This window comes from Desmodus rotundus, chromosome 8 (genome assembly GCF_022682495.2).
Source record: "Desmodus rotundus isolate HL8 chromosome 8, HLdesRot8A.1, whole genome shotgun sequence".
NCBI classification, from domain to species: domain Eukaryota; kingdom Metazoa; phylum Chordata; class Mammalia; order Chiroptera; family Phyllostomidae; genus Desmodus; species Desmodus rotundus.
This window is the reverse complement of record NC_071394.1, coordinates 5,657,645-5,672,875: the sequence shown is the minus strand read 5'-3', so window position 1 is coordinate 5,672,875 and position 15,231 is coordinate 5,657,645. Positions and strand designations below refer to the sequence as shown.

Below are 15,231 nucleotides of genomic sequence, written 5' to 3'. Positions count from 1 at the left end.
ATTCCTGACCCACTGACACTGCGTGACCATAAATGGTGTTTCAAGACACCAAGTTTTGGGGGAGCCTTCTATACAACAATAGATAACTAATAACATTAGTCCTAATAAAGGTGACCTTCTGAGCCATCTACTATTCCGGGCCACTTGGTCAGTGTGTCTCTGCTGCTTCAGTGCCATCATTAGAACACATTTATTCAAGACTGCGTCTCGTCGCAGCTGCCTAGGTTTACCAGATAGCCATCCTGCTCTACAGCTGTTCTGGGAGCCTGGGATGCTCCTCCTTGTAATTCATAGCTCTCCTCCTTCTCATCCTCCTCCTGTTCCTCCCACTCTTTTATTTCTCATCCTTATCCTTCCGGCTGTGGCTACTGCCATCCAGAAGAGGAGGGGAAACTCCTTCTGAATTCTTCAAGGCCTGCTACTCTGCCTAAGCCCACACCTCTTGGTCTACCTTCTGTTCCTAGACATTGGGAAGTGGAGAGGTCCTTTGAAGCCTCGAATTGTCATAATTTCTTTGCTACCAAGCGTGTCTCTGGCTATTAACAGCTTTTTGTCTATTTGATTCCAATCAGCTATCTGTGCCAATACTCATACCTACATTTTTTGGAAACATATGTCTCTCTCTGGTAGCTTGACTACCCACTTCTTGGGTATTTGTCATGTGTCATACGAGTAACTCATGGGCATGGCCTTGGAGCAATTTTCAAACTGTTTGGTTTTATGACAAGTACATTATGTTGGCAATATGAGTTGTGACCAGATTGGAAGATCAGAATGGCACTGAGGGTTACATTGCCTGTGGGTAACGTGAGGGTAGGGATAAACATATATAAATATTTGGAGAAAACAGTATTTTAATTTTAAGTGGTATACTAAGAAAAGACAAAGAAATCAGAGAAATGGTAAGCCAGGATCGATAAGGATTTATTGAAACTGGCCCACTTGAGCTTCCTTGTGATGGTACTGGAGTCTGTCACATTCAGATGGTGAGAGAAGAATAAAGTCTCTAAAGGTTTCTGTTGGATTTTTAGAATCCGCAATTTCCACAGATTCATTGCAGCACTTTTATTATTGGCCTTTAGATTTGATTTTGTTATCATTGATGATCTCAAGCTTTTTTTCTGTTGTTGCTAATGTGTCTTTTAAGGATTTATACAGTATTCCTTGCAACTGGAAGAATTCCTGTCTCTCAAAAATGTCCCAGATATGTCCTAACTGTTTGCTCAGGGTTCATATTTGAATTGCAATGGGAATATTTTTTTTAAAGAGAGCGAGAGAAGGAGAGGGAGAGAGAGAAGGAGAGAGACAGACTGAGAAATGAAGGGTGGGGAGGAGGAGGATTGAGAGAGACTGATTATCTAGGGAGAACTCTGTAATAAAGTCTTAATAGAAGTTACATTCTTGGTGACAAGAACAGTGCCTCATTCATCTCTGTAATCTTCAGGAGCAAATCCAGGGCTTGCCACAAAGTAAGTCCCCAGAAAATGTGTGTCTTCATGGAATCAGGAAAGAGAGAAACCGGGATGACCCTCAGAGATGAAAATGGCTAGATACATGGACCCCCGTGGAGGGTGGGAATGGAATGTTGGGAACAAACTTGTATTTGCATATCAATTGTAATGTGCCCAACATGTGAGACTTGTTCTATTTAATTTAATCCTCAAAACAACTCTGTGAAGTGGGTTTAAAATTTCCATTTACCTGTGAGGACAGGAGCATCAGGGAAGTGTCTCTACCCCGACCACTCCGGTAACAGCGTCAGGTCTAACTTACAACTCCTGGTCCTATTCCAGATCGCTGGCCCTAATACGCTTTCTTATGTTAAGCTGCTGTTTGAAAACAGTAGCAAGAAACAAGTTAATCTCTTGATTTGTTTCAAATCTACAGTCTCCTGTGATCTTCATGATACCTATTGTTCGAAAGAAAGAAAGAAAGAAAGAAAGAAAGAAAGAAAGGAAGGAAGGAAGGAAAGGTAAAAATCAAAGGGCATTTACCCTTAGCCTGGTGAAACTGGCTTTGTTGAATGTTTTGCAAAAATACAAAAGAGGAAGCAATCCAGTCCCAAACTACAAAGTGGTGTTGCCTCCATGTTTTCTACTATGGCAAAACCAAGGGCTGTGGCAACACCAGTGCTACCACAGCCTCTGCCTCCGGCCAACCCTCTTCCCTCCCCCACAGGGGCAATTGTTTCATCTGAATGTCTGGCACTTACTTTGGAGAGGCTGGTATTGTTTTCTGGCACTGATCAAGAGGACAGACACTTCGACAAATTGCAAGAGATCAGTTAGAGCACATATTCCAACCCCGATCACCATGCATGCTACTTATACTTTTGATTTTTGATACTTATACTGTACCAAAATCCCCCCTTGGTATGTTGGTCTCCTTGACTACACTGCTAAAATGCCTTATGATCAGGAATTGAGTGTATTCGTTGTTATGCTCCTTAGACCTAAGCACTGTACCTGGCAGATGTTCAATAAATGCTTGTGGGAAAGAAATGGAAGTAGGATGATGTTTTTTATTTGTCAGAGCTTGAATCACAACTATAAGGAACTATAGGGCAATAATAATGTGGGAGTCTGCATAGAACTCTTATTTGAAGTGTACTCAGCCTTCAAAAGGCATTTCAAATGCCACTTCCTTTGTGTGGTCTTCCTTGACTTGCTGAGTCAGAATGAGCACACTCCTGCAGGGCGCGATCTCTATTTCACGCTGACTAACACCTAGTTTTCTAGTGTACTTGGTTGTTTCTGTACCTACCTCCCCATCATGGCAAGTCACCTTAGAACTGGATACCTAGTTTGATTTTTCTCTCTGTTCTTTCTGCACCACCCATTTTCTAGCATTAGGTAGAACCTCATTGTAAGTTTGTTGAATGAATCAACAAGCAAATGAAGGAAGAATGCATGCAGGCACGCTGTCTGCCACCTTTGAGGATGCCACTGAATGCAGCTAGCTTCATTCTCAAGGAAAACCATGATCACTATAAAAGGTGAAAAGTGTTGACTATTTGGTCACTGTTAATTTGTGCACCTGTTAAGTTCTGTTGCCTATTCTCTCTTCCCCCAGGTTTAACAATCCCTGCAATTTGTGTTTCTGCATTGTAGGCACTGCCTCTAAAAGCGAGCACCTAAGGAATCAGGAATGTAAATGTTAAGTCAGTCTCTCCCTAGATTTGTCTCTCATTTGGTTTGCCTTTCTAGCTTTGCAAACCAGGAAGAGTATTCTCAGCTTTGTTGGATGGCTGTGCATTGTGACTTGGAGTGACAGTTGGTGACAATCAGTTGGAAAGAATCTTGTTTTTGTTGTCCAGCTTCCATTCTCTTTCTTTCAAATAACAGCACCCCAATTTTCTTCAAAGGACCCACTCATTCCCATGTGTCAGCCCATGAGGGCCAGTCTTGACTCCTACTTGCCTGATTGGAGGTTGGACTCAGGTCCAGGGTGAATTAGTATAAGTTGCTGCCATGGCCACCAGGCTTGGCTCAGAGATTGGCACCTGACTTAATTTAGGCCAATGAAAGAATGACTTTTAGGACTTGTTTTTATTTTATCAGGTTGTGTCATGACAAGTCTAAAGCTGTTGTGGGCCCAGATGAGGACCCCAAGAATCAAGCCAGACCATAGGAAGCAGAGTGAAAGGTGTTATAATTTGAGCCCTGCCCCAGAAGTCAGGCTCCTCCCCTTTCCCATCTTCCTTCTGTAAATAAATTCCACTCATGCTTAACTCTGTTTGCCCTGAATTCCAATCACATGCAACTAGAAGACTCCTAGCAGATGTTTTGAAACTTTCCTGCACATAATAATCATTTAGGAATGCTTTTAAAATGCAGATTTCCAGTCTCCAAACCCAAGATACAGGTTAGGGCCCAGGAACTTGCATTTTAACAAACAGCCCCTTAAGGTCTAATACAGATGATTGGTGGATGGACACATGAGAAACACTGATAGAGTTCATGGATGACATAACCGTCAACCATGAGAATTAGAGGAGATGCAAAGTATCACCAGAATACCTGGAAGAGCCCATGCTTGGTCTTGGTATGCAAAGGGGAAAATCCACTGAGGAGTCGAGAGTTGATTCCATATTCAATGCCTTCCCACTTAGGAAATCTTTACCTGATTTCTCTTTAATATTTCATCCTGGGTTAGGCAGCATGGTTGTATGTCTCAGTTTGCCTGGAGCCGCCCAGGAATCCACCTGTTGTTCTGGTGTAATCATTAATAACACTGCCTTCCACCCTTAAAAGTGTCCAGGCTTGGATGAGACACTTTATGGTCACTCCGTTGCTTCAGGGCAATCTGCACAAAAAAAGAAGTTTTTTTGTCATTCAGGACTCTTACTACATTTACAAGCTTTTACTGAGCCATGTGTGTGTGTGTGTGTGTGTGTGTGTATAATGACTTTTGTTAGCAGAGACTGGTATATTAAAATCATTACTGCCAACTCTAAAATTCTTAAAAATCTCAGAAACCCAATAGCTTCTGAACAGCATATGAACTTCCAGTAAAAAAAATAAATAAATAAAACAAAGGCGTCTAGACCGTCCCATCATCCTTAGAATTTATTCATTCTAGGAATGCAGGATGCAAATCCAGAAATCAGTGGGAAATAGAGTGTGTGAGCAGGACGCGATGTGGACAGACGTGAGGGACAGCGTTTCCCAGTCAGTCCATACATGGCCTAGAGGTCGAACTGCTGGAGGCTAATTCTGGAACAATGATCACTTCTGGTCAGTTGATAAAGGGATACGGTGACAGAGAGACAAGTAAGGTCTTCCGAAGGTGAAGGAAGTGATGTTGTTGCCATTTCCAAAGACTTTAATCACCTGGAATTGAGCAATGTGCCAAAGTTGTCTATTACAGCAGTTTAAATTTTTACTAAACTAGTTTATTTAAAATAAAACCAAAACTTTGAATTGCTTTGATTTACTTCATTGGTGGTAATTATAAATATTAAAGCAACATACAAAAAAATAGCTTTCTTGTGTTTTATATGTAAGCAGGGGATATCTGGTATTTAGTAGTGGCTTTTTCCTCCCTTAAAGTAAGTATATACTATTGTTAAATATTCCAGGAGACATTATGGGTCCATTTTCATATTTTAATGTTGGAGGACTTTAGTTCAGTGATTTCTGCCTAAGGACTGTTGTTTCAAGATAATTTGCCCAAACTGCTTGTTTGGTTCTGTTCAAACACAGCTGTAAGTTCTTTCTTTCTATATTCGGAGACGGAGTGACTGATGGATAACATTAACCATCTGGATGGGGGTGTGCGGGTGGGAGAGAGGGGAGGGGCCATAGCAATGCACAGCTTCACTGCATGGTTGGGGCATCATCTCTAGACTTTTCTGTATCTTGTAACCTGACCCTGATCCTGACCTTCAACTCTGCATGATCTAAAGAGGCAATGATAGTCTACGTGAGCTAACCAGTTTCATCAGACTTAATGTCCCCACTTTGGAGTTAATATTATGGAACACCCTCTGCACTTTTCTGCAATTAAATTCATACATGATATAATTAATCTGTGCATGTATACCTTTTTCAAAATTAATAAAATGACAACGTAATATATGAACAAACTTTATGGAAATAATTCATAATAAAAATAACATATTTCAATTCATAAGTGTCCGGTCATGATTCAGAGACATAATAAAGTGGCCAAGTGCTTGATTCTAAATTGAGGTTTACCCTGAATGGAACAGCTACAAATGCAGAGCATACAGGCACCTTCTGTTAGTGCCTCAAATGCTGTGAGTAGCTGTGCCATTGGTGACATGATTTTTAAAAATGGAATAAACTCTTGGTAATGTTCATAAAAAGGACAATCTTCCCTCATATTCCAAAGAACCTTTTCCTGGAAAACTAAGTGTATATTAAAATCTTGCAAAGATACTTTGTTTTTACGTGTAAAACTGAGCTCTGGGCTCAGACCATTATTAACAGGTTTTTCTACCTATTTCTCCATTATAAACAGGTTTTTCTACATGAATGTCCAGAGGGGCATTCAGAAGTTGCATATGGCCTGGGGTGATTCTTAAAGATATAGGACTGCATTATGCATTTCAGCACGTCTAGCAGCCCTGGTCCCTCATTACTAACTTGCAGCTGTGCCTTCCCCCAATCATGTGACAACTAAAAATACACACATCCCTATTCTCAAAGTGTCCTCTGAGGGGATGGCATTAACTCCATGGAGAACACTCACCTATACAGAGCACTCAAGCCAGGAATCATTTAAATAATGATTTCCATTTTTTTTCAAGTTGAATTGTTGCAGAGGTTCCTTGTTAAGTTCCAATTTAAATGAAAGAATCTGTTTTTCAGGGTAGTTTGGTGGATTCTCAAAAAACTGTGGCTAGTAGATAGAATCTATGTACACTTTATGTACATATTTTATTTAAATTACAAACAACTTTAACTTTTCAGTGATGCATAACAACAGATAGTTATTTTTTCTCACTTCCTGACTTGTGGGTCAGTAGGGACACTGCCAAGGTTCGGTTAGTTAACTCTAGGTTGAAAGTCAGATATTGATCACTGTACTCCCAAGCTGCGGGAGAAACCTTTCCTTACTTTGAACATCACTGGCAGCATCTTATACACAGTCCTCAGTTAGAGAGTAATTAGCCTGGCTAAAAACAGCCCTTTAGCTGCAATGGAGACTGGAAATGGGAGTTGCTAACACTTTTATTTAGTGTGAGGTTGACTCTGCCTTCAAGACTCATAGGGTGGGTGTATCTGTTAGTTGGCTTAGCTTATGTTGTGTAACATACAACCACCCAAATCTCAATAGCTTAAAACAACTTAAAACAACACATATTTATTTTTTTCCTTATTCTATATATCAGGTGTAGATTAGCAGTTGGTTCTGGGCTCATTAAATGGGTAGACATAATTCTGAGGGTGGAAAGTATAATCCTGTTGTGTTTCCAGAAGATTCTGGAAATACATGGTGTTACTATGATGCGAAATTTCCCAAACATGGAAAGGGAGTTCAGATGCTGGGCAACCAAAATACACGAGGACAAATGTCCACTAGAGACTGTCTTATGTGTCTTTTCTATATATTGCCATGCTCAGTCCAGCTCAGTAGCTATTGGTAACATAGTGATGACTGAATGTCTGTTGAATAAAAGAATGTGAATACGGTTGTTTAACTTTCCAAAATTCACTATAATTAAAGCTTAACGAGAGATGCTTTGCTATTTTAACTCCACACTGCAAAGCACGATAAATAGAAGTGTTATTTGTATGCAATGTTGCATTTAGAAAGCTTGAGAGTTTGAGTAGTACACTGGGAAGAGAGAAAAAAAGGACCCTTCATTCCAACACTGCTTTGAATGTGTTCATTTGTTGGTTTCCTCTACAGTGGGGACACTTTCTTTTGTGCCTAGTGCACAGTTTGGGCCATGGTAGGTATCGATAAAAGTAGTTCTGCTATCATTAGCTGTGTAGTATTGGGGAAGTCACACACACATCTTAGTAATATTCTGTCTTTTGTATTGTAAGGATCTCCTAGACAATTGTGTGATTGTGGTTGTCATGTGATGTACTTACAGCACAGTGCTTGCCACAAGGTATTCATTCAGCGGAGGTTTATTGACTTTATAACAGTAACCATTTGCTCTATTTTTAATGTGGAAAGGGGTGGACATCTAAGAAAGCATGTAGCGCATTTACATAAGTTTGTTGAAGGTGCTGGGGTTGAAAAGTTGTGAGAACCTAGTTTCTGTCAAGTCACTAATAATATTCAACAGGCTTCGTCCAGATCTATCAAAGGTCAAACACTTCACTACTGCCAAAGGGCTCCCCCAAGCTCTCCTCCCTTCAATCGCTAACTACGGCCCCGCCCTCTAGCTGTCAGCCAACCGCCGCAAACCCCGCCTCCCAGGGCGTTCCTCCAATCGGCTGCGTGGCCCGGGCCCAACCCTCGCGAGTCACGGGCGCTCCCAGGCCCGCTTCCGGCGCGTCGCGGGTGGCTGACGTCGCCGGGGACCGGCGTCGCGTCTGGGCTGGCCGGCGGTGGCAGCGGCGGCGATGGCAGCGGACGCCGAGCGGGCTTGAGGGTCCGGACCTGCTCCCTCCCGCCCGACCCGTGGCCCGACCCGTCTCAGAGGTCCCAGTTTGATCCGCTCCTGCTCCCTCCCCGGCGCTGCCTGGGCGGAGGCGGAGTTGGAAGCGGTGGCGGAGGCCCGGGCTAGCCGCCCCGCTCGTGCCCCGGCTCGGCCCCGGACGGCCCGATTGCTGTGCGGACAGGAGGCCGAGTCGGTAAGAGGCGGTGGCAGCTGGGCTTGGCGGCCGCCCGGCCCCACCTGGCCGCCCGCCCGGGACTCCCCGACGCTGGTGTCTCTCTCCGGCCCGCGCCCCTCCCGCGTCCCTCCCCAGAACTCGCCGCCCCTATTGTCTGGGCGCCTTGGCTCCCTCACCCCTCCCTTCCTTCCCCCCTGCTGAGGGCCGGACGGCTGTCAAACCTGGAGGCGTCTCCTGCTCCTCGCCAGCCCCGTCTGAGCCTTTCCTGCCTGTCTCCTGCCACCCTCCTGCCGCCCCGCGTAGCTCCCCACCTTCCTTTTTTTTTTTTTTTTTTTGGCTCCGCGGCCATTCTCTGACCAGGCCTTCACTTTCCCAGGGTAGCATCTTCTTGCTCATTTTCTCTTCCCACTCAGTTGTCATCTCTCTCAACTTCAACCATCCTTTCCTCCCGCTATTTTTCGCTTTTCTTCCTGATTTTACTCCTCTCCGTTCTCTCTGTCCCCTTTTCTCTTTTTGCTCCATGTACCCCGCTACCCACACTGTTTTACTTTTTCTTAATTCAAATCCCTCCTCATCCACCCCTCTCCACCCAAGAAAAAGGAAATCTAGCCTTTTCTGTTTACTCACACCGAAGTATCACCGGGGAATGATAAGCCTTAACTGTGTTAATTCTTAGGGATTTTAAGTTTGAGTCTAGAAAACGTTAATGAACCCCTTAGTAAGTTCTTGCTGTGATGAACAGCAGAAAGGTTGATTAGATTTCTACCCAAACATTTAAGTGACTGTCTTATATGTTGCAAACTGACCAGACTGCTATTAAAAATATTCATATTTTTGTTCCTTTTACACCAAATAACCTTCTGGCCCAGCTTCCTGCTAACTTCAGTGCACGAAGCTTTGCTTGCTGCCTGGGCAGAAGGATCGTTTCCCTCAACCAGGAGTACTTAAGTTTGACTTTCATATTTTTATGGCAAGTATTGGTGTTATTTTTCTCCTCCTTACCTGTCAGGTTTTTTTCAAAGAGTAAAGGACAGTTGGTCTTTAGGTTTTTGTTAGGTTTTGTCCCTTTTGAATTTTGACCAGACCATTAAAAACAAATTAAACGTGTGTGTTCTTCTTGTTAAACTGGAAGGGAGCGTTGTCATTTTAGTAATGGGAAATATCAAAGGTTTTCGGGATCCCTTTGCACTCCTGATTACCTGTTATATTTTGATAAAGCTTAAAATGCATGCATTCATATCACCCAGGCACTAGATTCGTAGGGAAAAGGAGGCTACCTCAAGTGTGCGGGTGGCCCACGTGGCCCAAAGGATAATAAATACTCCACATGGTGCTCCCGAGAGGAAGAGACGTGCTTTCTAGTTTTTTTGTTGGAACGTTGCAGCCACTGTTACTGTCAATATTGAAGTTGACAGAGGCACCGTCTACCCCGAGGTATTGTAGAAATGAATTCTCAGATTAAAAAAAAAAAATCCCCATCATTGTGGCTTATTGAATGTGAAGTGTAAGAAAGAAATTTCCTTTGCAACTGTATGCTAGATTAAAATTACTGAGTCCTGTGCTACTAAGGTGGAAAATGATAAGTAATGAAAAGTCCTAATCGCAAAAGGAGTTATTAAAATCTTCGCTGGCAGAGGACTGTGTCTGTTGCCTCTCCTGTCTCCACGTGTGCTTCAGTGTCTTACCCAAACTCTTTTGTGTTAAAAGACACTCAGTAAATGTTCACTGAAAAATTTGGCTAATTTATTCTCTTAAGAATTTCAGTACTTATATTCCAGGGTACTTGACCATCCTTGATATTTCAAAGACGGAAAAGCATTTTCAGTTGTTTTTGTGGAGAGTTTTTTGGGGTATTTTCCAAGTTAAAATTTAAAGCATTGTAGCCATTAGCTAGTTTTAAGGCCCATCTATTTATTGTTTTTAAGTAGTTAATCTTTTTAATGTCCTTTGTCTTAATTCATTATCAAGATTGCCTGTAAATTGCACAGTATTTCAGCTGGAGATATTGATTATCATCATTGAAATTTCTTAAAAATTTGGCAGTTATTTAACTTCTCTGGTAATGTTTTTAAAATTTTGTTTAATTTGTTCTGCATTTTATGCATCAGAATCTAACTTTTTTTTTTTCCTCTTGAGGTAGTGAAAAGACAATACTGAAGAATAGAATCTCAAGATGAGTAAAAAGCCCCCAAATCGTCCCGGAATCACTTTTGAGATTGGTGCTCGTTTGGAGGCACTGGACTACTTGCAAAAATGGTATGGAAAATAAGGAGCTCTTGACCTAAAGCACATTATTTGTAGTCTTACATATATATGCTGGTTCATGGCTGTTCTGACAGTGGCAGGAACATTAATGTGTTCACATTTTGAATATGCATATGCATTGCTTTTAGTTTTCCTACTCTACAACAGATGTTGTAGGTTTAGCATTTAGACACTGTTACTAGTCAGAGTCATTTTAGTCACCATCATGTTAGGTGTTTGAGAACTGCAAATAATTAACTAGGAAATGAGATATAGAGTATCCGTATCCTTGTGTACTTAACACGAGCTGTATTGTGGCAGGAGGGAGGGGAATTAGTCCAGATAACCAGCTTCCCAAGTTTTGGATAAAACTTTCAAAACAGAGGGTATGTTGATGGGTAGCATAGTCATTATTCACTAGTTCACTGAAAATTAGAAACCACTTGGCCTCCTCCTGCCCCGGAGACCAGCGGCCTACAGGCAAGTCATCACTGTCTCTCTACAAAATGGGCAGTCCCCTCAGACCTCCTTCTATTTCTTCTCCTGTCCAGGCCATCTGTGATAAGTGGTGAGTTCAGATACCCCCACACCCCTCATAGTGGTAGGAAAAATCAGTTGCCTGGGGTAAAATTACCCCCTGGAAAGGAGAGAAGGGGACATAACACACAGATGTCACAGGACCACAGTGGGATAACAAGGGTCCTCTCTGCTCATTCCACCTAGCTGGCCCCTAGCTCTGTTCTCTGAAACACTGCCTCTTGTTGCCCTCCTCAGCCCTGCACCCTGAGAGGGGCATTGGGGGGCTTCTCTCCCGAGAGTGGTGCTGCCTCAGCTCCTCTTGATGCCCGATTGTTTAGCAACTGGAGGACTGTCTGCCGGGCTTTCTGACATTTTCTGTCACTGTAACTCCCTTCAAAACACAGTGGGCATTTTGTAGATTTGCCTTTCATTGATTTGTGTTTAGTCGACTTCCTGGGCTGTCAGTGGCAGGTAGAGAAATCTTGTTCTGTCATGATATTTGACTTTGGACCAGCCAGGAGTTTTTGTCTCTTAGCATCTGGCACTGGAACTCTCCATAGGTCCCTGACCCCCAGGCTCATGGCTTCTTTCTGGGCCTCTGCTTTGGGACAGTTTGAAACTGCAGTTTGTAGTGGGAAGGCACAACTGTTTGGCCCCATTCTTTCGAGCTCCATCCCAGTGGTTCCTTCTTGGTAGGGGACGTAACTGTTACTCAGGTGGAGAGTGTACACAGTAGTTCCCAGGAGGGGCTTGGGAAGCACCTGGGAACCAGGCAGCAGCCTCCCTCCTGGTCGTAAAAATCACCTCCAGACATTGCCAGGTGTTTGTTGGGGGATGCTCCTGATTGAGAGCCGCCTCAATTAAAGAGGAATTGAGTGTGTTATATGTGCATGCCCTAGGTAATCGAGAGAAATATTGTGAGCTTGCTTATTAATGTCAGTAGTCTCAAGAACCAGTTAGACTTGGGTGACCCTATAATTTAGTATTGAAGTGCTTTGTTGTAGGACAGTAACTAATTGCTGAGATGCACTGAGTTTTGTATGGGGCACAAGTCGTGCAGTGAGACTTAACAGATTTTCTTTCTAAGTGAGATAAGCATGGTTCATGTTGTCCCATTTTTTAAGAGCCTTTCTGTATTTCATGTAAATTTTACATCTTTTTACTTTAATGTCAGGTAAAGGTATAGAAGCTTGAGTGCTGAGAAACTTTGATATTCTTGTGAGGGCAACGTAGTTCATCCCCGCAAGTACACTGAACACAGTGCCCTCCTTTTCCTGCTCCTCTCCCCCTACTTTCTTTCACAGTCTCTTCCGTCGCACCCACATTGAATGCGTAGCCTTCCACCTTCATTCATGCAGTTGGAAAGCCATTGAGTCCCTATCTGACACACCTGTCTCTTGAATTATTGCAGAAATTAGGGAGGGAGGGGCAGGAATGCGAATATTACTTGCTGTCCCTGCACTCAGGACATTGAGGATGAGTGCTGTGTCTGTCGTTAGGGAAATAGCCTTTCACACGTTGGGGCATTGCCTTTTAAAGAGAAATGCAGAGGGAAAGTTGTAGTAGGTGAGCACCTAAAAGGCACATTTGTCCTATGTGTAACAAGTTTTTCCTGTATACAAAAGGACAGTAATTTTATTATGGGCCCTATAAGTAAAAGGATGAACTCTCAGTTTAGTGGATAGAAATACACTGAAGGTTAAGCTCCCGCTTTTACATTTGGGGTAGATTTGGTTTAATAGGAAGACTCAATGTATTTTTCTTAGGAAAAGTACATTGTTACTGTTTGAGTGAATTATGTTCCACATTCTTTAAAGTTCATAAAGATAATTTGAGCCTTGAAAATACACTCTACATTTTTAAGTAGTGATTCATTACTTACTTTTAAAGCAGTCTTACAGCGACGTCGGAAAACTCGTTGATGGTTTGACTCTTTCCTGGTGCTGATGAGTGCCAGTCCTGGGAAGCCGCTGCAAGAAGCCACGCATCTTCCGTTCCAGCCCGTGGTTTCTGGTGCTTGGATTTTTTCCATACTGATTAAACCTAATTCCTACTGAGTAGTGTGGGCTGCTTCGATTTTTAAAATTTTGTAATTTTACTTAAAGCATTTTATTTCTTTCTTAATAGTCTTTCAATTTACAAGTCCTTTAAAAGACCTTTACTATACGAATGTTACAGCTAACACAATCAGCCATTTTCTCTTATTGCCGTCATATTTTCCACCATAAGTTCTGTGCATCCGAACCTTGACATGTCCGTGTTACACCCTCTGGAATGTGGTAGCATCATGAGGATGGACGTGCATACAGGTTGTTGACACGGGACCGTGTTTGGGGAAAGGAAGGGGCAGAGCTGCAGTTATGTTGGAGACACTCTGGAGTGGATTCTAAAGACCACAGAGGCAGGTTCCAATTCAGACTGTCGCTTTCCGGTCTTGTAAATGTCCGGGAGTCCTGGACTTCGTGGGCTTGTCAGTAAAATGGAAGCAGTGTTCCTGGCATTTACTTACAGGATTATTTTAAGGATCAGATACAATAATGTTTACAGTTGCTTCCAATTCTACACAGTAATTCATAATTATAAAGCACTGAGGTAAATGCAAGTGGAGATGGAAAGCTGAAAAACAGATCTTTGGGGATGTGAAGACTTAAGTTTGTGTGTTTTTAAATGTAGCTTTAGTGTGGACATGAGAATGGCCTGGAATGTAAAAGGAAAATTACGTCATTGCAACAAACTGTAATCCTTTTTGGAGGTGATAAAATCTTTGTTTCTCTAGAATTTTATAGTTTACAAAGCACTCTTGCAAATATTAAAGTATCTAATCATTCTAAATATTGCTCAGTAAGAAAAGTGGTAAAATCAAACTGGTTTTGACTACTGATTTAACTTCTGTCTTTTGATTGAAATTAAAATAGTTACTCTGTAGCATGTGATTTAATTATGAAAACAAATCAGGTAATATGCTCTGGTGTTACTTGTAAAAGAAATTTGAGATATAGAGTCAGTTTAAAACATCAGGTAAGTTGTGCTCTTCTGACTTTTTGGGAATATTTCTCTTCTAGATCTAAAGGAAAGGAAGATGAAAGATTAAAAAAATGTGGAGATGTCTCCAAGTATCAGAGTTTGATAGAACAGTATAAATTTGAATTGGCAAATGCTGTTTCCACACATTTGGAGGTTTTTGAACTGTATGGAACATTTGCAAATGCGAGTTTTTAAAATATTCGTGAACAGAATTTTAATAGAGTGGGAAAGTTGAGGAAATTTAGATTGTAGAAAGTACAAATACCTTCTAATTTAAATAAGAGTACATGTTTCCTGAATAAAAAGGGTTGCTTTTTTCTAATTGGATTTAGCTATTCGAAAGAAGACATTAGCAGAGATAAGTTGTATTATCTATACTTGGAGAAGAATGCTCTTGAAAATAGTATGCAAATCAAATTTAAAAACAAATCATATTTAAATTAGGTGAGTTTGAAATTTGTAGAAATTTGAGTCATTATCTTTGAAAACCCAATTTCAGCTATAGACTCAGAAGCCTGTGTAGTCACCTTTATACATGAAAATGATTCCTGGAAGGCTTGTCCATGGACTCCCGTTAAGGATGCTAACTGCAGAGAGTTTCAGACGGGACTCGTAAGTGCTGTTCTGCTGCGAACTAACTGTGTGACTTGGGAGAGTTACTTTTCTGCTCTAATGTCCTTAAAAGTGAAGGTGTGTGACTTACTAGGTGATCTTTCAGTTCCCTTAAATTAGAAACTTAAATTGTTTAATCTACTTTCCACCTATTCAGTGATGACAGATTTTTAAATCTTACATAGTGTATATCACAGACTTGAGGCAGAAGTTACGCATAGTTTGTTCACAACTGCTGGTCACTAGAAGACAGCTAAGTTGAAAGAAGTGGCGAAAGGTGAATGAACGTATTTTGGAACAAAAATACAGAGGTTTGAACTGTTTGGAGTTTAGTGGTGTTGGGCAGGTTATTACCCTTTATCCAACCTGCCCTATCATTGAAATGCTTTTCCATTAATTGTTTAATTTTGAAGTTACTTAGAATCATAACTATTGATTTTTAAAAGTATTTTTGTCCAATACGATACTTTAGCTCCCTCACTTTCTGTGTGGTACCAATTTACTAACAAATTGGTTATCTTACAAAATTCATTGATCCTCAAGTTTTTAAGTGATTGAGGTGAAGTCTGGC

At 41.6% G+C, this 15,231-nt stretch overlaps 1 protein-coding gene across 14 annotated transcripts in view; it reads left to right on the top strand.

Annotated features, from left to right (window-relative positions):
• Positions 1 to 7,983: 7,983 nt before the first annotated feature.
• Positions 7,984 to 15,231, top strand: part of PHF20L1 (PHD finger protein 20 like 1) — a 64,859-nt gene continuing 57,611 nt past the window's right edge. For 8 of the 14 annotated variants that reach the window (XM_053929364.2, XM_053929363.2, XM_053929362.2 and 5 more), the window contains exons 1-2: positions 7,984 to 8,279; positions 10,398 to 10,517. In XM_053929364.2, the coding sequence (XP_053785339.1) occupies positions 10,435 to 10,517 (83 nt within the window). In that variant the 5' untranslated portion in view covers positions 7,984 to 8,279; positions 10,398 to 10,434. Of the gene's footprint in view, positions 8,280 to 9,130; positions 9,232 to 10,397; positions 10,518 to 15,231 lie in introns of those variants that run through there. The other 6 variants (XM_053929361.2, XM_053929354.2, XM_053929366.2 and 3 more) reach the window with 4 other exon arrangements.